The sequence below is a fragment of the Pituophis catenifer genome, unplaced genomic scaffold (genome assembly GCF_029215685.1).
Source record: "Pituophis catenifer annectens isolate HBS135680 unplaced genomic scaffold, rPitCat1.0.hap2 SCAF_8, whole genome shotgun sequence".
Lineage (NCBI taxonomy): Eukaryota > Metazoa > Chordata > Lepidosauria > Squamata > Colubridae > Pituophis > Pituophis catenifer.
This window is the reverse complement of record NW_027256888.1, coordinates 39,367,773-39,390,384: the sequence shown is the minus strand read 5'-3', so window position 1 is coordinate 39,390,384 and position 22,612 is coordinate 39,367,773. Positions and strand designations below refer to the sequence as shown.

The following is a 22,612-nucleotide window of genomic DNA, read 5'->3' as shown; positions in this document are numbered from 1 at the left end:
TTGCTGTGTAAGATGTCTATGTTCTGTATCTGCACTATTTAAAAAAACCCACTCTCACCTTTCTCCTTTTATTGCACTGAAGTGATAAAAGAGAGGAGGGCAGGTACACATACATTTTTGACATTTCTCCGTAAAGTTTTCAATTCTTCAGGGAAGGTTGCAAACTGAATAGTATTTTATGCTTTGATTTTGAATGAGTAGGAATTAACTGTTAATAGCACACTAATGGATGTGGGCATATTTCGCTTAATGCTGCTGCAGTAGTTAGGTTTTTTGGCAGAGAAACACAAGTTTTAAATAGCTCCTATTTATGCATCAATGAGAAAATACCAGACTAACCAATGCAGTATAACTGATTAAAAACAGGGTCATTTTATAGGTCCAATAGTTGGCACCCTTCTTATTTTAAAATTGTTTAACACTTTCTGTTTAAAGTGTACTTAATAATGTCTGACTCTGAGATTTATTATTTCTCAGAAGAGTAATTCACAGCTAAATGGAAATAATACATAAAGGATTTTCATGAACGAAGGAATTTAAGATTAATAGTTTATTAGTTATATGCCATTGAGTCAGACTCAGTGCCCGGTGACTGCATGGAAAAATGCTCATCGTATTGATCATCTTTCAAATTACCTCATAGCTGTTCCAAGATAATTCCAGTAATCTCTTTGATCCTGTTTATTTATGTTATCTGTTGACTTCTCTTATTCTTCTCAAAGTCTTCCAGTCATGATATTTTTTAAGTTTCTACTATCTAATTATCATATCAAGTGAGCAGTCAGTTTTTATTGGTTCAAGACTGGTTGACTTGATCTTCCTGAGGTTCATGCAGCTCTTAGCAGCTGACTTCAGAGTCATAATTCATAGGTTTCCATTTTCTTTCACCCATTCTTTCTTAAGTGTCCAGATTTCATATCTTTCAACTGGAAAGACCATTGCTGTAACTAATATTTTATTGCAATTTAACTGTCAACATCTTTCATGTTCTTGTCTAAGTTCCTTATCTCATTACATCAGAAAATTAATCTCTACATCTTTAGCATGCTTTCTATCTATATGGTTGAGCCTCAAAAAAATGAAATTATCTACTATATTTCTTTACAGATTAAATTTACTGTTGTTTTTTTCATATTTAGTACTAACCCAGATTTTTCACTTTCCATTTTCACCTTCAGAATTAAATCGCCTAAGTTTCCTTTACTTTCAGCTGACAAGGGTTCCCATCTCCATAGGAGAGTCAATTTAGATCCCAGTCAAGCTGTTCAGGAAAGTGAAGGCAGCTAAATTGATGTACCAACTGACAGAGAAATGTTTAAATTATCAAGAAGGGATTAATCTAAGTAGAAAGTTAAATTGAGCATTTTCATTATGCTGCTCTATCTCTGGGAAACTGGTATGAATAAAGTACCATATTCTGTGGCTCACACAGTTAATCAAAAAAGCAAGTGAGCATATTTTTACTTTTATTCCCTAGAGAATTTCATTCCAGTGAAGAGCTACTTTTAGTGCTTTTCAAATGTTGCCCAGGTTTGCAAAACTCTTTTCCTCGCCCAAAAAAATCCTTAGTAAGGCACACATAACTTCCAGCGCCAGTGGTAGCATGGGTGGGGGGGATCACTTTTGGATCAGGCTTCTTCTTCTTCTTTTTTGCATCACTCTTTGCATTTCCATTTTATTGCATAAAGTGAAATATGTTTTAAGGTTTATTATATATAATGGACTGATGAGAAAAGCTAAGCAATTTGTAGGATTCATCACAGTTTCATTTGATACTAATTGCTGGAATCACTTGTGTGTATTTCTCCACTTCAGTATACTATGAATCACCACTTTCCAATTTCCAAGTCATAAACTCAGCAATTGTGTCATCCAATCAAGCATAATATTCATTAAGAACTTCTCAATTTCTGTTCATTTTGATGGGATGGGCACATGGCAAAGTCTGATAAATTCAACACTATTTCAGTAAAATTGAATAAGTGCCGAGGTCATTCATCCATATGAAAGTTTGTCATTATTAAATTTTAAGCTTTTCATGTGTGATATAACATCTGTTATATTTTTACATCCTGCTTTGATTCAAAGATACTGATGTAGAAATTATTGGTAGACATTGGTAAATAACATCTTCATGGCAGGAATAAAAAAAAGACAAAATGGCAGAAAAAACTATGTACACGTAATTGCACTTATATTCTGTATGTAAGGACAATATATAGGGCATGATGTATATCACATATGTAACATGGGAAACAAGGTTAGGAAGCCATATAAATTAAGGACAAAATAAATATGGAATGTTTTAAATTTTTAATGGTTTTTAAAAAGCGCATATTGTTTTATGAAGAGGACATTCTGTATAATTCATAATATAACAATTACACGTGTATAATATAAACATTGCTGGTTGAATACTATACTTATGCTAGTTTGGATAACTATTGTAATGTTATAAACAGATGTTCCTCAAAAAAAATCACTATTACAGGGTTTTTACAATCAACTGAAGTAATGTTTGGCATACTAGCCAGGGTTGGTGGGGTCCTCTGTGTCATTTTAGTGACAAGGCAGAGTTCTAGAATATTTCCAAACAATCTATTTCATCCTATAGAAGGGCATTGTATTAACAAGAAGGAAAACCACTCTTACTTAAAGGAGACAGATTACCCATTGCAAAACATATAGACAGCCATTAAATTTTAGAAGGATACTTATCTGGTTAGCTACATGTAGGGAAGGGAATGTCATAACATAAGATGTCTTTGTGTCACAGAATTGCTATATTGTTTGAAGAAACTCATTTAAATATTGTCTATTACTAATAGTAGCTTGGGATATTTCTGGGGATATGGAGGTTTCTTCTACAAAGATATTACATATGGAGCTACAACAAGCAGTAGAGTTTTTGCAACAACCATTTGTAAGTTTATTTTCTGCATTCCTGAGTTGCATTGTTCATTTGCCCCTATGCAATTTTTAAATCCCATAATTCGTATGGAAGTCTCCAAGGTAGTTTTACGGCTTACCATTGGCATGCTTATTTAGATTTATGTGTGTAATATAGAGAAGGCACCTCTTCGATTTGGATGTACAATAAAGGAAGTATCATTCAGCTGATAAAATAGTTCAGCTTCTGGAGAAAAAAAACATAATTAAGAATGCAAGATATCCAACAGTCACCGCCACAAGTTATTTATATAGACCAGTTTTCCATAATTACCAAAAAGCATAACATCTCCCAATCATTATTGAAGTGAAATAAAGCCTGTCCTCATTATTTTTATGAATTCTGATAAACCACATTTAAAAAAATTGTGATTAGCTCTTTACAAGGTATTTTTACCCATGTCTGTGTGTGTGTGTTAAAAGATGAATATTGTGTGCTGTTTTATTCTATACATTAATTAACAAAAATCAGTTCACTTTCTTCATCTTAAATTCTTATTTGTGTCTTGTTCCTTTGAAGCAAGGCCAGCAATGTGGTGTCATTATTTATTTTGCACTATGCTGTAAGTCTGAATTTTATGTTAAAATTGGAGATTCATTGTCCACAATATCTGGTATTGGTATATTTAATTTCATTACTTATGAAAACTTAGGCAACCTGATAAATATATTTCAATGTAGATATTTAGAGAAACAACATTCTATGAACTGCCCAAATAGATTCTTTATGTTCTGAATTAGGTTTTGAACTTTGGTGTCTATAATTTCCCAAGCAGTAATCTTACAGAGTGCTATCTTTTTGATATATAAGACTTATGACTTAAAGTGACAGTTATCTTACATTTTCATGCAAAGGTGCGTAATTTCCTCTGAAGGTGACCCAAACTGTAAGTTGCCAGGAGTCACTGAAAGTGAGTTGGGTGACCATATAAATTTTCATAAATAAATACCTAAGAAATGCATTGCTAGAAAACAATTACAGGTTACATTTGCTATGTGTTACAATGCTCCAAGCAGATCATTTTTGCTGATCACTTCCTAGCAGATATTGTATACTATAAGAAGTAATAAACTTCATAATGCTTTGAACATTTTATTGGAGGAAGTCATTTATTTCCCTGAGAGTGGGAATCTAAGCTGAGCAAAGAAAGTTGAAGCATCTCTTTATAACAGTAATCAAAAGGAGCTTTTTTGTAAGAATTAGAAACAGAGGGCAACTAAAAGCCTATCTTTTAGCTACCTACATTCTTTTCTGGGAGAAAAAGTATGCATTTGGAAAGTTGACATGAAGGAAATTCCATGAAATTTGCAGTTCCCCTACTCACAGAGAGGGAAGGAGATAAATTGGAAAAACAAAAGGAATTCCTAATTCTAACTGCCATCAAAGGCTTATTAATCCTTTGAAATTTTCTGAGAACTTTAGGGATAGTTTTATTCAAAATAATATGGTAGTGAGCTATTACTGCCTAATTTCAATATATTTGATCAGCTTCCCAGACGATCTAGTCCACAGCTCCAGTATAATATTCTTGAAGATCTCACAAGCAAACATAAATCATATCCAGCCCTGTGCAGCTTCTAAATGTTAAGGTCTATTAGGTGCTGCCACCTGCTGAGATTATGTCTCAGGAAATGTATAGAAATATATTGTAAAATCATTAACAGTATGCTGAGTGCTTTTTTTCATGTAGCCTTAAAAAATGTAAACGAATCACAAGTCCAATAAAACAGAATTTTCAAGGATTTCAGTTTATATGAGCAAATACGTATTACTTAATTCCTTCTACTCTGTTCCTTATATGCACTGAAGGGATAAAACAAATAGCAGAAATTGATGCTGGGGTAACTTTATTATTTTATGGTCCAAATCAGGATACCTGCTCTGTATCTCCCCAAATCACACACAGTTTATTAGGAAAGGGATAAATAAAAGACCCCAGTTAAGATTGTCTTTCATCAAATCATAGGATTCGGAGGTCTTAAAGGGACTTGGAGGTCTTCTAGACCAGCCCCCTAACCAAAGCAAGAGTCATCTTTCCTTATGTCAATTTTCCATTCGCCATGTTTGAAGATTAATCTGTTTCTAGTTTATAGGACTTTTTCTTGCTGTTCCTGTAGTTTCAGTCTTGTTTCTTTCACTCTATTTCTTTCACTCCTTTCATTGTGTCTATCCCACAATAAAAACAATCACCCTTCTATCCTTCATTTCTTTCAGTCACTCATCTTCAAGAATCACATCAATCATTTAAAATGTATATCAATTCCTTATGTATACATATGAGTATATGTATACTTAATCCATATATTTAGAATACTTTTTAAAGAAAAGATACTCACTTGACATTTTTCATTCATTTAGGAGTTTCCTAAATTTTTTCCTCTGTTGTCTCATTCCCACTCATCAGTTCATGTCACCTAACAAATAATTTTCCCCTGGATCATATTCATTCAGAATACTGCATAATTGCAGATTCATATTTGGTTCTTCAATTATAAACATTTACTGGATAAGCAACTATAACCACAGTCTGTAGAAATTATTTTATTGTATCCATAACAACCAAGATGACGTCAATTCATACTTTATGACATGCATTTCAGCTCTTCTATTCATAATTAATCTTATATCTTTGTTTCCCTGCATGAATTCATCAACATTCCATAAAATCAGATTACCACTCAAATCTATTACCTGATTCCCCTTAATTTTCTTTAATTTCTTCCTTTATTTCATGGTTTTTACCACTTATTCATCTTGCATTCCAGTCTCCCTCTTCCATATGTTATGTTAATCCCCAGAGAGGCCAATAGATGTTCACCTCTACTATCCATTTTGGCTTTCATCAGTTAAGTTTTTTTATTCCAAATAACATTTTAGTAAGATAAGAATTGATTTAGTTTAAGTTAATAGTCTTTGTTAAACCCATGCTTTGTGTAGCACTCTTCTAATAAGGACAAGTCCTACCAATGGCTAGCTTTAATCTAACCATGTACATGTGATGTTATGCAAGCTGGGGCCTCTAATCTAGAGATCATCATGCAAACCAGCATTCTGTTACTTGCATCCTCAACTATGAGGGCAGTATCCATCTAGATGTTGCTGAACTACAATTCCTATCCAGCCCAACCACCATAGGTAGTGTAAGAGGTTTTAGAATATGGGGAATTGTAATTAGTAATATTATAAAGTCATAGCTTCCCACACTTTCTGGACTATGGCATCTCAGCTACATTTGTCTTCTTTATTTCCTCTTTTACCACTTCAGGTGTTGAGGGAAGCTACATTTGTGCTAATACTAAATGACACATTTGCTGTACATTCACCATTTCTGCAAGAATATGCATTTGTTTATTTTATAAAACATTATATATAAAAGCTTGTATTTCTTGAAACAATCTAAGAGTTCCTAAATTTGGGGGACATGTTATTAGAGAAAATCAAGAACAGTTTCCTATCTATGTATGATTCATAGTGTGTAAGTAATAACCGAACATATTCTTGCTGCTGGCATCTACCAACGGGTCCTTCACCAACCACTTTATCTATTTCTTTAGTACTGACTTTGAGAATTAAAAATTAACATTAAGGTGCCAGTTTGTTTATTCATTCCCAGTATAATATATATTATTTAATTATATCATGTAAATTATAGGCCTTTATTATAATCATCAGCTTAGATCATTAGGATTCTGTATTGCACCCTTCCAGTTTAATATTGGCTTCTAAAATTCTCTACACTTTTCTTAAACAAACCAGAGTGTATATAAAAAGCAGATACACAGTGCAATATAATTGTTTTGATGAGGCAAATATATGTATAGTAAGCCCTGTAATCATATGCTAATTAAATATGGATAGATCCTCCCCAGCAATTTCTTCAGAGAAGACAAAGTAAAAAGGTCCCTCATCCCATGTTTTCCATCTCCTTCCCAAATAATCATTTCCTTTAGAAAGAGGGAAATTCTTCATGTAGAAATTAGATCCCTTTTCTAATAATTGTTTATTAAAATAATTACTAATGACCTAATTACTTTTACACAAATCTTTTTCTATTATGTACTTCTATAGCTTTTTCTTTCATGCATATTAATATTACACACACATCTATCCCAATATAAGTTGATTTTGAGTCAAGCCATGTAGACTTCAGCAGTCTTAGGCTCCTACAGAAATATATATGAGTTGAGCATGAAATTTAGGATTGGGGCTTTTGCTCTTGGAAATCTGTATACTTCTAAATGATTTATATTTTAATAAGGGAAAGATATCTATGTGAAAACTTTCAGTTAGTGGAAACAGCTTGTTCCATGTTGTCTCCTTCCATGTAGTCTAAATAAGCAGTAAACCCATTTCTCTTTGTTAATTATTTAGTGATAACTTTCACAAGTTGAAGGGGGAGTGAAATCAGGGGATTTCATTTTGCCCCTAGTGTTACAAGCAGCCTTTTCTTGCCTCCACCACCCTCATCCAGTTATTGAGATGGAATTTGAAGAGGAGAAACCTATATATGTGTACATGCTTCTCTTTTTTTCCTCCCATTTATCCAGATTCAAATATCAGGAGACCACTATCAATGGCACACTCTCATTTCTTCTTCATGGCATAAACTTCTCCTATACATGAAAAGGATGAGTATCATGATCCTTTTTGCCATTGAGTCTATAAGAATGGCATGCAATTTGTACACTCCTGGTGTACAGTCCATTGCTTTCATACCTTGAAACCATTATATGGAAGTCCTTTAGGAAGTAACTGGGGCTTGTTTTGTTTATTTCAATTAAAAAGGAGGTGCAATTGTGTATTTTTTTTAAAGTCCCTCTAATTTTACTGATAAATTAAGCTTAATCAAACTTAATTTAAATAAACCCTCAAACAATATAAGTTAAGGAAATTAATATAAATGTTTATTCAGTACACTGTAGTTTCTGGCGTTGCTTCTATTACTGCTTGACAAATTCACTTAATATGTTTTCCTTCTAAAATAAACTATATTTTCTTTTCTATCTGATTTTTATTTTCAACGCTTGGAAAAAGACACACACAGAGTGTGTGTCTTTTTTTTTTTCTTTTTGTATACTTTTGAACACAACTAAAGGAAAACACTTTTAAAAATCAATTTTAGTAATATGTTTTCTTATGTTTGATTGTTTTGTTTTTTTTCAAAATTCAGCTTGGAAACCAGAAAGTGACTGCCAATGTGATGGAGGTAAATGCTTCCCAGACACACAGACAAACGTCAGCTGAAGCTGCACCGTTGCCTCCCTCACCACCACCACCACCTCCTCCTCCTCCTCTTCCCATGGTTCCGGTTCACCAGCCCTCTCTCTCACCTGACAGTGGCACCCATGCAACTTCATGTCCTTTACCACCATGTGATGATTTCTGGCCGTCACACATTTATAGAACCCCGGCCCTTTCACCGTTCTCCTATACATACCCCTTCCTTCTACCTGACACTCTGCTCCACAAGACTGAAACTGACTCTATTGTGTCAGCCATGAGTGAGTTCTCCTCTCAGCCAGTGAGCGAGTTCTCCGCTGCCATGCTAGATGAGCTACAAAGCTGTAACTATGATACTACTGACTGTTCTGAAACACCTTCCCCAACCTTGAGCCAGACGTCTGCTGCGTCTGATGGCACCACCTTAACCTCCACTGCTGCCAGCTCTCATGTAATTATCCTTCCTTTTTTCTCTTCCATTCTGTTCAACAATGCCGTCAAGGTGAAAAAGAAGCTAGTTTTGGTCTGTTACCTCATTTAATTAATTGGCATGCTGATCATTGGTGGTATCTTGTTCTGTAAAGATTTTGAGCTTTTCCCATGCAATAAGGAATATGGTGGGAGGAACATAATTACAATATTCCAAACTGGTGATTTTTACAATATCAGTGAAATAGAAAACAGTTGTTTCTTTATCTTATCAATTAAAACCAGGAGGTTGCACTTTGTGTCTTGATTGACAACTTGCAAAGGGAAAGCCGGTGAAGCAATCCAGACTGAATGGTACTGAAGTGTTCAACAGGATTTTGTCTGTGTGTTGAGAGAGGTGTGAAAAGGCATTAAGGCACTGTTTTGCCCTCAGTGCAGAAAACCATTCCTATTTGCGGGTAATATTAAAGGATGAAAGTTTAAGGCACTCATTTGGCCCCTCAATCTTCCAAACATCTCAGGGGGGAAAAAGACAAAAACAACAGTTTTGTCCACCTTGTGTGCTCCGGGGAATGCTAATGGGTCCTGATGTCAACTGTTGCAAAAGCTATTCAAATGTCTTTTTCTACCTGGGAAATGCATAAACTTACCTTCTGTCACTAGTGTACTATCTCAATCCAATTTGCAGTTTGCAAAGATTGAATTTTGATTGTAACAGAAATGTGATGGAAGCACACCTGCACATGTTCAGTTTATAACTTCATTGTCTTGTAATTCTGATCTGATTAGCTTCCAAATTTAATCTGCTTGGAACCTGATTCAGAAAATTGCTGCAGTTATGGTTTTGAGCTGTGGGGGGGGTTAGTTTTCTATTGGTGGGAACTCTTCCCACATCTTCTGGATTCCTCATCCCACTCCAAAAACCACAGTATTTTGGTTTTTCATTCCCTCCCACACCCAACTTTCTTCCTTGCCAATTTAAGATTAAAAAATGACCAGCTTGGCTTGCCTCCTCTTTCAGGGCATTAATGTTTGGAAAATTGGCTTTGGCTAGAAGGAGCAATAGGTGATGCAAGAAGGGGGAGGTGGGAATATCAATTGGGCTTCTTGCCAGGTGGGGTTTGCATGGAATGAGCATGAGAAATTTGTCATTGCTGTCTACATTTCAGTGTCAGATTTTCACCGCAATACTCCCTTGCTCCAATTGCTCCCACTATCCTGAATAAATCTACTGGTTATAAATCCTCAGTCCCTCATATTAAAGAGGAATAATGTTTAGATTATAATCACGTCTACAGCATGATGATAGCTTATATGTACAGAATCTTTAGGCAAGTTGCAAATAAATGAGAAAAAAGTGAGAAATCTGTATATGCCCCTACAATGAAATTTAAAATATTTGAAGAGCACAAATATACACACTTTGATAACCATTAGTTGTAATCACTGCATAAAATAGATTCTAAGTCAAATTTACCCCCTAAACTAACACTGCCCTTTGCATGTATGCTTGTGTGTGTGCATATATGTGTGTCAGAGAGAGAGAAAGAGTCAGAGAAATAAAGTATAATTTTAGAATTCAATTTCTGCAGTGCATGTGAGTTCTTTTATTATATATTTAAAAATGAAGGAAGATAACAGACTAAAAGCCCAAATACTTACCTAAAAGCAAAAAATACTAAATGGGTGATAAACACATTTATCCTCAGAAAAAGATGAGACATATATCCAATAAATGAGTAAATAAAATTTGTTCCCAGGTAAGATCAACAATTTGAGCATAGAATCCATTTATTCCTATAACTTGCATTCTATTTTGTAGATGACAGCTGTGTGGCTGGCATAAACTAGTGTCTAAACAGGAGTCTGTGGAGGGTAAAGTGTGAAAGTCAATATGCTGGTTCGATCAAAGCTGTGCCTCTTTATGTTGCAATGCAGCAAATAAATTTATTATTATAATAATACACAAAAAAGAAAGATGTCATGGCCAACATCTTGTTTTTGACAATGACCAATATTATACTTAATAAAACAAATTACAAATGACAGAAGTTTAAATTTTAAATGACCCATCAAAAGTTAAAACAGTGTTTCAAGGATCTGTATCATGTTATGGTCTTTGGTTAAGACCATAACATGATACAGATCCTTGAAAGTTTTTAGGTTATCCCAGTGTTTGTAGAACAACATCTTACCAGAATAGTTAAGAGTAGAGGCAATTGTTTCCAATTAAATATATTTACATCAGAAAATTTAAATACCTGTATACCTGCTGTAATTCCTCCTTATCATGTACCATAGTTCAAGTTCAGTTCCATCCACACAGATAGAAATGTAGAGAAGAGCAAAGTGACATATCATTCAAAGTAATCTTCCTTCAATTCTTTCTGTTTTTTAAAAGGATTTTGAGGCCCAAAGCTCGTCTGGATTTTTTTAAAAAAAAAAATACCAACCCATTAATGTTAAAAAAGTTGCAGCAATGTAATCATAATAAATGGAAGCATATCTAAAAGGGTGGTACTTTTTTAAAAGAAAATAATAAAAATATTGACAGAATTTAGCAGACAGTGTATAATTTCTTATAAAAAGGTACATATTGTTCACTGATATCAGTAGTCACTGATTTTTGTCACTTGAAAGAAATTTGGTTACTTTCCTTGGGTATTTTGGCTTGGAGGACTCCAAGTGAATAATAGTAAGAGTCAGATATAGGGAAAACAAAAATTAGATCTTCAGAAGAATGGAGAAAACAATTTTGACTATCCCCTTCATTTTGTAAGCAGTTGCTACTTTAACTGAGGCCTTTGTGAAACCTAATGTAATGCAGTGATTAAGGTGTTGTATTAAAACAGAAGATGTAGGTTCAACTCTGCTCTCAGCCATAGAAACTTACTGAGAAACTATGGGCTAGTTGGTTTCTGTCAGATCAGACTCTTGCACGATTCTTGCTCTAGGATAAAACAAACAGAGATCTAATTCCTATGTAAAGTATCATGAGCTTTTGATAAAAAGTAGGTCTCCACATATAACAAACTAATTTCCCCATAATTCTAGGAATGATTATGGATTGTAGCTAAACACTGGAAAACTGGCTACTGTTATGAATTTTACCATTCTCTCCTTCATCTTTTATGTTGATGGTGGATTTCAGACTTCAGAAGTGTCTTGCATATGACTAGATATGATTTTGGGATTTTGTTTTTGTTTTGTTTCTTTCCCCTCAGGCTCAGATAACAGTGAATGGGAATTCTAGCTTGGCAACCAGCCCAATGAGTTACTTTCAAAGGCCTTTCTCCCCTTCTTTGGCCTACTCTCCACCAGTCTCATTCACTTCAAGCTCCTCTCTCCTGCAACAGAGCAGGACAATGGGTGAGTTTGGAATGCAAATAAAAATGACACTTTCTTTAAATCCATAAGCATTATTCACTGATTAATAAGAATGTAAATTGAAATTATACCAGAATTCCACCAGATAGAGTTCTTCATAATTCACTTTTCTCAAAATAGGTTCCAGCTCTTTTACCATCGCACATACTGATAATGGTAGCAGAAAAAACCCACACACTGCCACTTTTTTTTTTTAGCTTCCAAATGACTTAAGAATACTGGCCTTCCGAACAGAAAATTTGACAGCAGGTTTTCATGGCAGCCAGAATATTTTTCTACAAAAATCCCTGGAAAGAAAGTCTATCTAGATCATTTGGAATTAAAAATATGTAAATTTGGTCAGTGAGAGTAAAAGCATACTTAAATAAATATTAAATTAAATATATCATACTGTATCCATGCCACCACAGTGTAAATTAAGATTATAGGTCCACATATCCTTTATGAATTTATGACAACTGTTGTCCAATAGTTGTTTTTTAATCGTTGAAATTATTTATAATTTGAATTTGAATCAATAATTTGAACTAATTATTTCAATTGGATTAAATATTTCTTCATAAAACTGAATTTAAATCAAGTGCAGCATATTGTAGATTGTTTAAGTAAAGCTACTAAGTCCATGCCACAAAATATTGTAATGTGAACTATGCACATTTGCATTTTTAGTAATTTCATTCTATTGAATCCTGTCCCACAGAGTTTCTGTTAATATTCCCTTCATCAATTGCTGTACCCTATCCCCGAACTCTACCATAATGATGGTGTTTTCCTCTTTTTAAAATCCTTTTTTTATTATTTGGGAAATATGCAAAATATTAGGTGTTATCCAGTACAACTTTCACCAAAAAGTCAGATTTGTTCATAAACTTTTATGTTCTTTCATTCCTGGGAACATTTAAAAGCAGTCCAGTTTACTCATACTTCGGGTCATTTACCACTGCTAAATTAAAATGTTCCCTCCTCATCCCTAACTCAGCAGAAAACCAAACAAGCATAACATCTAGCAATTCCAATCTTGCTTACTGCCATTGTTCCCAGTCATTGTCCTTCACCTCTCTTCTTTCCAAAGCAATTGGTGACAAAATTTACCTGATTTATATACCTTGATTCTGTCCTTCAATGTGAGTCAGAGAAGGGAGAAAATATTTTGATATTTTTAAAAAAAAAAAAAGCGAGGAAGGCATGTTTGTGTTGTGAGTGCACAAATGAGAATATGGCCAAAGAGAATATTTTTTCCACCTCTTTCTGCTCCACCTGCTGCAATCCATATTGTCTTCCACTCAACTGTCAGTTTTTATCCTCTAAATCCATATTCTACTGTACCTCACTGAACCTTCATGAAGTTAGATTTGAGGTCCTCATGCCTTTTGATTTTGTTTTTGTATTTTCAATCTGCTCCGCCCTTTTATGCATTATAATTTAGAGCTTTAAATATGACAAGAAACATTTGAGTATATATAGTTAGAGATATATGTCAAAATATAGTAGAGATGTAATGAAAGGTTTCTAAATAACCTTCCTGTTATGAACAGGGTTTCTGAGTTGTTGTTGTTTTTGCTACAGTTATGGTAAAGTGAAGGATTAAATTATCCCCTCAGCTTCCGAAAATGCCTTTTCTATCTCTCTGCAGATTATATTTATATTTTTAAAAGCCTATAGATTAATTGAATTTATACACTTGATGTTATGTCTGGTTATGCCTTAAGCTCTTATGATGAAGGCAGACAGTTTTTGCTATTTTTGGGCTGTAGAAACATTCCTTTTTTCTCTCTCTCTAAATTTAGTATTATGCATATTTGGAGAAAAGCCCAGATATCTAGATATTTTATCCATGCTAAACCTAAACTGCCTTACCATATATGCTCCTAGCTATCTTATTTATAGATTGCAAATTTTAACAAACAAAAGATCCAATGTCATATATTAATAGTCTTACTATTAATTTAATAGTTCAACTATAAACATTAATTAAACATTACATTCTTCAAATCAGATAAATAGGTTGGGTTTCCTTTAGAACTATGAGTGATGCTGCCGTAGATCAACAAGATAACTCAACTTTCAAAAATTGAATAAGAATAGTACAATTAAATCTGAACATTAACAATAGACTGCCATGTCTATTTCTGTGCTGATTGGTCTTAGTCTTTAGTCTTAGTCATCTGTAAAATGAGAATGTTGACATTTTTACCTTTGATCCAATCTATTTTGCAATTTTGAAAATTTTCTGTAGGAATATGTGATTTAACTCAGATTTAATTTTGTATTTTAAAAAATTAGCGAGAGAGAAACAGAAGGAGGGATTTAGTATTTTTTACTTGCCAAGAGTCTCCCTGTGAGGGAGATATGTAATTTCAATAATGTGATAATTAAATAAATAAATAAATTTAAACTATTTGCAACAACCCTTAATAGCAACTGCTCTGCCTGTTGAGATTTCTGTTCAAAGTAAATTTTCATTATTAGGACTTTATAATTATAAAATGTCTTCCCTTTCCTACTATTCACACTTCCATTTGCTGGGTCTAACCATTATGATTTGTAAACAGTGATTTATGGATTAGAACTCAGCCAATTGTGTTTTGTGATGAACTAAACCAGTGGTGTTGTGAACTTAAGGTTACCAGTTTCAGGCTGCAAAAATCTGGATGGCCACAAGATAGTCTCACAAGATTATCTCTTTGTTGCTACCTGGTGGTCATCCTGACATTCGCAGCCCAAATCATCTGCTCTGATTTGTAGAAGCCTTCCAGCATCTGAAGCAAAAGACCTGGAGAGCTAAGATCTGCTGTGTTCTCGTGCTGCTTTCCGTCTAGTAGTACAGAGAAGATCATCTATATGTGTCTGTTTGCCTTGTGAAAATGCATTTTCGAATATGCAGGCAAAGCAGGGCACGTCTACAGTTGTACAGCCTTATGTTATCTTTGTAGAATCCACAGAGATGTACTCACAGCATGCACACTCTGTTGGTGGAGGTGACAGCAGCAGCAGCACGACCACCACCACCATACCGATCTGTAGGACTTCAGAGGAAGAAAAGAAAGTCACAGTCATTAAAGCACCACATTATGCAGGAATTGGGCCAGTTGATGAATCAGGAATTCCAACGGCAATTAGAACGGTAGGAAATGTGTGTGTGTGTGTGTTTTTGTGTGTGTGCACTTCATACAATGAATGTCTTGTTGACGATGGCTTTTGCACATTTTTCCTGGCTTTATATAACATGAAGTAAAATATGCACAATCAGAGTCACCATGGGGAAACAGACAGGTATACCAGAAAAGCCCTGTTTTAATTTATTTGCCATCTCCACTACACCATTGTTAGAAAAAAAAATTTTTGCTCCATTTTTTCAACCTCTTTTAAAACTTGTTCATCTTGTTCAAAGTTTGGCATTTACTGCCACTTTTATCAAGATGCTCTTACATATCCTGTCACCCCTTGCGTTTATGAGTGAACAGAAATAAAATGAATGAAAGAATGTAAATACCTTCCTCTAAACAGTCTCTGACTTAGCTGTAGCGCTGGGAAGCACGGAACGGAACTAGGCTCTCTCCTTTGCTGACATGGAACGAAGCAGAGAGGAAAGTACATTTTCAGGTCAATGTTGAACGCTTGCCACTAGTTAGTGCTTGAGTGCTTTTAGGATGCCACAGTGAAGTGTTTTGTTTTCAGTTAGGCTGAAGCATTTTTTCCACACTGCTGCTCCAGCAACCCTTTTCGTCTGGGACAGGCGGCAGCAGTAGCTGCTGTAACTGGTAGAAAGAACAGTTTGTCAATCTTCTCAACGAAAGGGATAAAAGAACAAGGAGGAGCAGGAATGAAAGCAGCAAAACCTTTCAGATTTCAGGTGACTCTTTGAGCAACGCTGTGCTACGGAAGCAGTGGGAGTAGCTTGCCTGCCAATGACTTCAGTGGAGATTAAGTTGGGGGTGGGCAAAAAGAGGGGGGGTATTGATGGAGAAGTTTTGATCAGGTAAGGTGAGATATGTTTTAAAAATGAAAAATGGTGGGAATTAAATCCTTGCTTTCCTTAAATATGATTTCTTTAACGATATATAGGCGATCATGATGATTTTTTGAAACCACAGCTTGATTATATAGAATAGCTATTTATATTGACATAGGAATTAAATTCTTCCAGTTCATATCTAATGGACTTGGCACATAGCTAGCTATATATTAAAATCTTTCAAATCAAATTCTCTTGATAGACTAACAAAGTGTGCTTGGAAGTAGATTTTTTATATCTCAGCACAATTGCAGATGAGAACTCTAAAGAATTATATTTCATGCACAATTTTGATTTATTTACAAAGTTGTTTTAAAAATGGAATACACACAAATTCACCTTAAGATGTAGATAAAGTGAATATTCAGTACCAGGAGTGTTAGAGTTGCAGTAGATATTTATATTTATTTGCAAATATGTCACCTAACTTAAACAAAGTTTAATGTATTTATCATTTTAAAATTTATTTTAGGGAACTACATCCATCTCCAAGTGCAGCTTGGTAGAAGAAAGGTGGATTGATAAAATGTATAAGTAAATAGCTAAGCTAATGGATAACTGCTGCACTCTAAACGAACCTGGGAGTTGTTCCATTGCACTCAAAAATAGAAGAAAATAGAAGCGTATCATTTTAAAATCAAATGTTCTATGTGACCCTTTCATTAAATATGATGCAGTATTCTGTTCAAGCTCAGTTATGATAAATACTCTCCTTTGCTGGGAAATTAATATACTTTTCATCATTGAGCCTCGATGACTCATAGAATGACAAAGTGCTTTTTGCTATTTTAAAAGTAACTTTGAAAGTGGCCCTTAATTGACATGGAAGTTGTTTTTGCTAGTTACTGCAATGACTATGCCTTCCAGCTAACCAGGGTAACTTTTCTTCATTCATTCCAAGATTCTCAGATTCCAGGTTTGGTATAAAAGAAAATTATATCTGAGGATGCTTAGGATATTGATGTCTGGCACTGAAATAGTTTCATGATTCCTCCCAACTGTATGTGACTCATTATCACTGGAAGTACCAGCGATAAGAAAACTTATAAGCCCTAAAAACTACACAGTTAATAAAGAATTAAACCTATTACATTTGAAATAATGGCATTTGTTTCAACTTCTTATTCATCTACTGATTTTAACAGCTACAGTTACCCTTGTATTTTTCAAAGTAGAGTTAGTGGATAAAAGCAAAGCTTAGAGAGTCTCAACAGTCTTGGCCTAGGCTTTCCAATAATTTGAATGCCTAAAGTAATTTATCTGTTCATTTCATGTGAACAAACATAGTATGGTACACTTCTGTGCACTTCATAATCATGCATATTTATTCTTTACCCAAAGACGAAACACTAAATGAAAAGAAGCCACATTTTAAGCATGTTGACTTCTGCAATAAAGTATGAAATTAAAAGTTTTGGCTTCATCAAGTAAAAGTTAGCTGCAAAAAAGGGAAGTTTTAATACTGTAGCAGAGTTGACTACTGTATATTGTGCCCTTTGCTGAACAAAAGTATCTTTCAGCCAAGGGTTTGGAAAGACATTTTTGTAAGATGTAATGTCTACCCATTTAGGAATTCTGATCACTTTCCAAGAGTTTAAGCAGCCCAGCACCCTATTAGCCTCTGGAGGATGGAAATAAAATATTATAGGTTGAATAATTTTAGCAGTTATATTAAATCCTACTTAAAATAATCCAATGTAAGAATTGTCTTATTGACTTGTTAACGATTGCCCACTGAAAGTACTACAAAGTATGAGAATATCTATTATATCTTGGACGTTGTTTTGGAAAATACAGATTCCAACATGCTAGCTATAGAAAACATTGGCCCTTTGAATTTTTCATATATAGAATTTTTATAATTTTATTTCTGTATTTTTGGGGTCCAAAACAGTGTGAATATTAAAATATATCCTGAGTACAATAGAAGCTAGTTTATGTATATAAATATAGTTATTGTAATATAATTTCTAGATTTCTTATTACATAGTAAAAATGTAGAATTAGTGTAGAATGTATGAATAAATCATTTCAGATGTAGAAGCTTTTGTAAATAAAAATACTAGATTGCATTTTCAAAGCACAGTGTCAAATAGTGAGATATATAGAACAGCTAATAGTAAGGTGTATAGAACAGATGCATGCATGATTTCTATTTAATCAAATTATGCCCTGTATGTTTTTCATTATGTGCAGTGATTAATCTGTTCCTAGGAAGAATATAGAGGCATAGATGTGGCATATTTACATCATATTACAAGATAATGTTGTATCACGCTACTTGTACATGGTTTTGCATTTGTTTACTTGTTTTTATTAATCAAATGATCTATCCAATGAAACTCTGAATTTCACCATCCAATATTTTGGAAAGTTACACTTTTTTAACCATGATTAACCATGTATTAACATGTGTTTAAGAGAAAATATGGGTTTGTTTCCAAACACAATACTTTACAAAGTGTGTTTTCTTAAAACTACACTTGCTAGCACCAGCCTTTTGTTGTTTTGCTCTTGTTTGTTGTAATTTTGCCTTGCCCTGACAAACGTTCAAAGAAAAACTGATACACTTTCAAGAAAATTATGGGCATTAAATAATAAGAATGTGGATATAGTTTGTTTCTGCCATTTGTCAGAAATGATGTAAGGTCTTCTGCTTGGGCGGACGGTTGGACTAGATGACTCACAAGGTCCCTTCTAACTCTGTTAATTTGTTAATCTGTTAATCTGGTTTCAATATATGCTTTCCTAGAAATGTTTGTTTGTGTTCTAGGCAGGTGTGATTATTGTGTTTCTCTTGCCCAAAGAAAGTAAGATTATGCAGGCATATAATCTGCTTGGTAACCAAAGCCTGATAAGTACTTGTTAAGCACCAGTTCTTTCTCCTGTCTTGCAGGAGGGCAGGAGAAAACAAGGTGGATGAGATTATTATTTAGCCTATGGTGATGTACAGAAAGCCAGAAGTCTACAGCTTCGAAGAGAGTAGATATTTGGCAGCCGAGGTTGAGAGGTATTAGCTGGTGATGTCACCCTTACCTGAGGATGCTCACTGGGGACTCCCCTCTTCTGTCTCCATGTGGGTTCCCATCAAAGTGGTACCTATTTATCTACTCTCACTTTTTACATGCTTTCAAACTGCTAGGTGGGCAGGAGCTGGAATGAATAGGGGGAACTCACCCCTCCATGCAGTACCTTGGTCTCAAACTCAGGCTTGCTGATCGTAAAGCCTCCATTCTAACTACAGAGCCACCACTTCCCTTGCAGATGAGAAGATGTCTTTCTGGGAATATAGAGGAATGTCTTTCTCTAGCATTATGATAGGCTTTCCCACTTCCAAAATCCTGCCTGGGAATTTCCCCACTGAGGAAGCACAGTAGAAAGGAGCTGGATGATGGACCAATCCAGTGGTGAAATGTAAAATTTGTTACTACCGGTTCTGTGAGCGTGGCTTGGTGGGGTAATGTGACTGGGTGGGCGTGGCCAACTTTTTTTTTTTTTTTTTTTTACTTTTAAAACCATTTTTTCTACAACCTCTTTGGCCATAGAGGTTGTAAAAAAATGCTTTTAAAAGCCTCTGCCGATCAGACAACTCAGCTGGGATCGTCAGAGGCTTTTAAAAGCATTTTTTCTACAAGTCTCTTATGATCCCAGCTGAGCCGTGCAATCATCAGAGGCTTTTTTTTTTTACTTTTAAAAGCATTTTTTCGGCCGAAGAGGTTGTAGAAAAAATGGTTTTAAAAATAATTTTTAAAAAGCCTCTAATGATTGCGCGGCTCAGCGGGGCATAGGGGGGTCAGGGATTTTTGCTACCGGTTCTCCGAACCACCCACCTCCATCGCAACCAGATCGGGCCATCCAGTCCAAACCAGGAGCATTTCACCCCTGGGCCAATCCTTTGGATTACTTTTATATCCATAATTTTAAAGAACTGGCTCGCAATTTAATCACCTCTGTGGAAAATAATTGTGATGACCCTGGGCTGGGCACAAAAGCAAAACAGCCAGAGTGAAGGCTTAACTCCCTTTTATTGGTCCAACTTTCCCCCCAAAGTTCCCACAGTTCATTGTAAGTCCAAGAGCAACGCTCCAAGCGCACACATGCACCTCCACTAGTTCCTGGCTGCTGTGAGTCCAGAGGAGCAGCCAGTTCTGAGAGCAGACAGAGTTCAGGAAACTTGGTTCCAGGGAGTCTTCGTAGCACAAAGAGTCACTGGGACTGCAGCACAACCCAAAGCAGAGCTGTGTCACTGACTACTTGCCCACAACCAGGCTAAGCAAAGCAAGGCAAATCAAACCCAGGCAAAACAAAGCTAGGCAAAGTGGCAAGATATCGGTAACTGCAAGTGAAGCTAGAAAAAGGCAACGCTTGTTCCTACAAGCACCCCTCCCCATGGTGTTTCTTTAAATCTTATTCCCCAGGTTAGCCTTGTCATGGGTGGGGCGCCCTCCTCCCAAGTCATCTGTTCGCCCTGTGCTGATCCCATCTCCTCTCCATTCTCCGTGCTCGAGGAGGGGGGGCATTTATTTATTTTATTTATTTCGTCAAGCAAGTATTAGATAACAGATCTAATGTATAGACATAATTATGAATACATGAGATGGATATAAATACAAAATTGTTCTCCGTAGCTCCTCTGCTCCACTGCCTACTCGTTCTCTCTCCTTCCCCCTCGCTCGGTTGTTCTGTGCCCTCTCTCCATCACTGGCAACTTTTCCAAGGCCCAAGGGACCCAGGATTGCTCGTCCTGTTTCTCGGTCGTTCTTCTGGGCCAGTGAGGCTACACCATCCTCCTCTGTTGGCCCTGGGTCCGTCTTGTCCTCCTCCTTGGACCCAGGCTCCGACGTGGCCATGACACTAATGTCCATATAGAAAATACGAAAAACCCTTGTGTATTGTTGCACGTTATGCGCTCTGTTTAGGAGAAAATTAGGTGTTGCTCAAACTGTGGAGACCATCCACAGCAATAATATGTTTTTCTTACTACTGTATAAGTTTAAAAAGCAGTATTGCTGGCACTGTCTCTGGATTTATGTTCCCTACCACTTCCCTGTTTCTGTACATCTTGGACTAAAAACCATTTTTATCTATATTGCAATCAATAGAATAAAATAAAGTTAAATCTATATATAACTTAGCTTCTTGTCTTATATAAAATTTCAACATTTGATTACTAGAATTTTAATACATTCTATAAACTATCCAGTTTTAATGGATAGTTTTTTTGTAATGCAAATGTTGGGTCTGCCTAATTCCGAAAAAGAATAAAAGATACTTGCTTGAACTAGATTTTTCTTGAGAAAAGGATTTTGTCCACATTGTCTGCTTTGTTGGTGATGTACAGGTAGACTTACAACAGTTATAGTTACAACAATTTATTTAGTGTCCAAACAACATCACTAAAAAAAGTGACTTGTGACCGTTTTTCACATTTATGACCATTGCAGAATCGCCATGTAATTTACATTCGGATGCTTGACAATTGGTTCATATTTATGACGGTTGCAGTACCCTGGGGTCACATGATCCCCTTTTGCAACCTCCTGACAAGCAAAGTCAATGGGGAAGGCAGATTCACTTAACAACTGTGTTACTAATTTAACAACGGCAGTGATTCACTTAACAAATGTGGCAAGAAAAGTCATAAAATGGGGCAAATCTCACTTAACAAATTTTTCACTTAGCAACATAAATTCTGGGATCAATTGTTGTATGTCGAAGACTACCTGTATGTGTTTTAATCATATAATTCAGTCAATTGGCTTCATTGTCAGCCATCCGATAATCTGGATGACAAATAAATCTATAATTTATTTGTGAATAAGTAAACTTGGTCTATCTGGATTTTTTTGAAGTAAGTAATGTTGAAATATTATAGCTAGCTTTTCTAAGTTTTTTTTTAATGGGTTTTTGGCCAAACGAAAATTAGGCTCCTACTTTGACAAAAGATTACTTGATTATAGACTTTTATCAGAAAAATGTAGGCAAAGAAGAAAAACTCTAGTGAGAATAAAATGCTTCTGTTAACGGTACCATTTCAGATTAATCATCAGCATTCAATGTCACATATATATTGTGCTAGACTCTCAAATGGTACTTGTTCTTTTTCTTTATGTTACTACTCTCTGATAATATAACAGTAGCATCTAGTCTTTTATTACAAGAAATATGCCTAACAATTTGAATCTAGTTGAATGTAATTCAGTTCCATGCATTAGTGAATAAGATTAACTCCTAATGAGAGTAATGGTCTTCAGATTTATGGAATCTGATGATAGATACTGACACCTTATTTATTTTATCTGACCACAATTTTTTTCCCACCATATTTTTATTTTGTGTATAATCAGTATATTGCATCATTTTAACTCTAAACTAAAACTAAACTAAGCAAAACATGCCAACTATTTAGGGGGACTCATTAAGATTCTAAATGAACCACTTTGCTTATGTTTTTAATTAATCGCCCACTTAGCTCATGTCTGGACTACTGTAATATGCTCTGAATGGGGCTGCCCTTGAAGAGTATTTGGAAGCTTCAGTTAATTCAGAATGAAGCTCAAATACTTTTGCACAATCCTAGACTTGCACATGTGTCACCTCTTCTGCGGCAG

At 35.1% G+C, this 22,612-nt stretch overlaps 1 protein-coding gene across 31 annotated transcripts in view; it reads left to right on the top strand.

The window, feature by feature from the left end:
- SORBS2 (sorbin and SH3 domain containing 2) overlaps positions 1-22,612 on the top strand; it is a 194,177-nt gene that overhangs the window by 108,716 nt on the left and 62,849 nt on the right. For 19 of the 31 annotated variants that reach the window (XM_070948605.1, XM_070948603.1, XM_070948604.1 and 16 more), the window contains 3 exons: positions 8,121-8,621; positions 11,824-11,968; positions 14,920-15,110. The exons of 1 other annotated variant lie outside the window; for it this stretch is intronic. In XM_070948605.1, coding sequence (XP_070804706.1) covers positions 8,121-8,621; positions 11,824-11,968; positions 14,920-15,110 — 837 coding nt within the window. The remainder of the gene's footprint in view (positions 1-8,120; positions 8,622-11,823; positions 11,969-14,919; positions 15,111-22,612) is intronic. 11 more of the 31 variants (XM_070948614.1, XM_070948615.1, XM_070948613.1 and 8 more) reach the window with 2 other exon arrangements.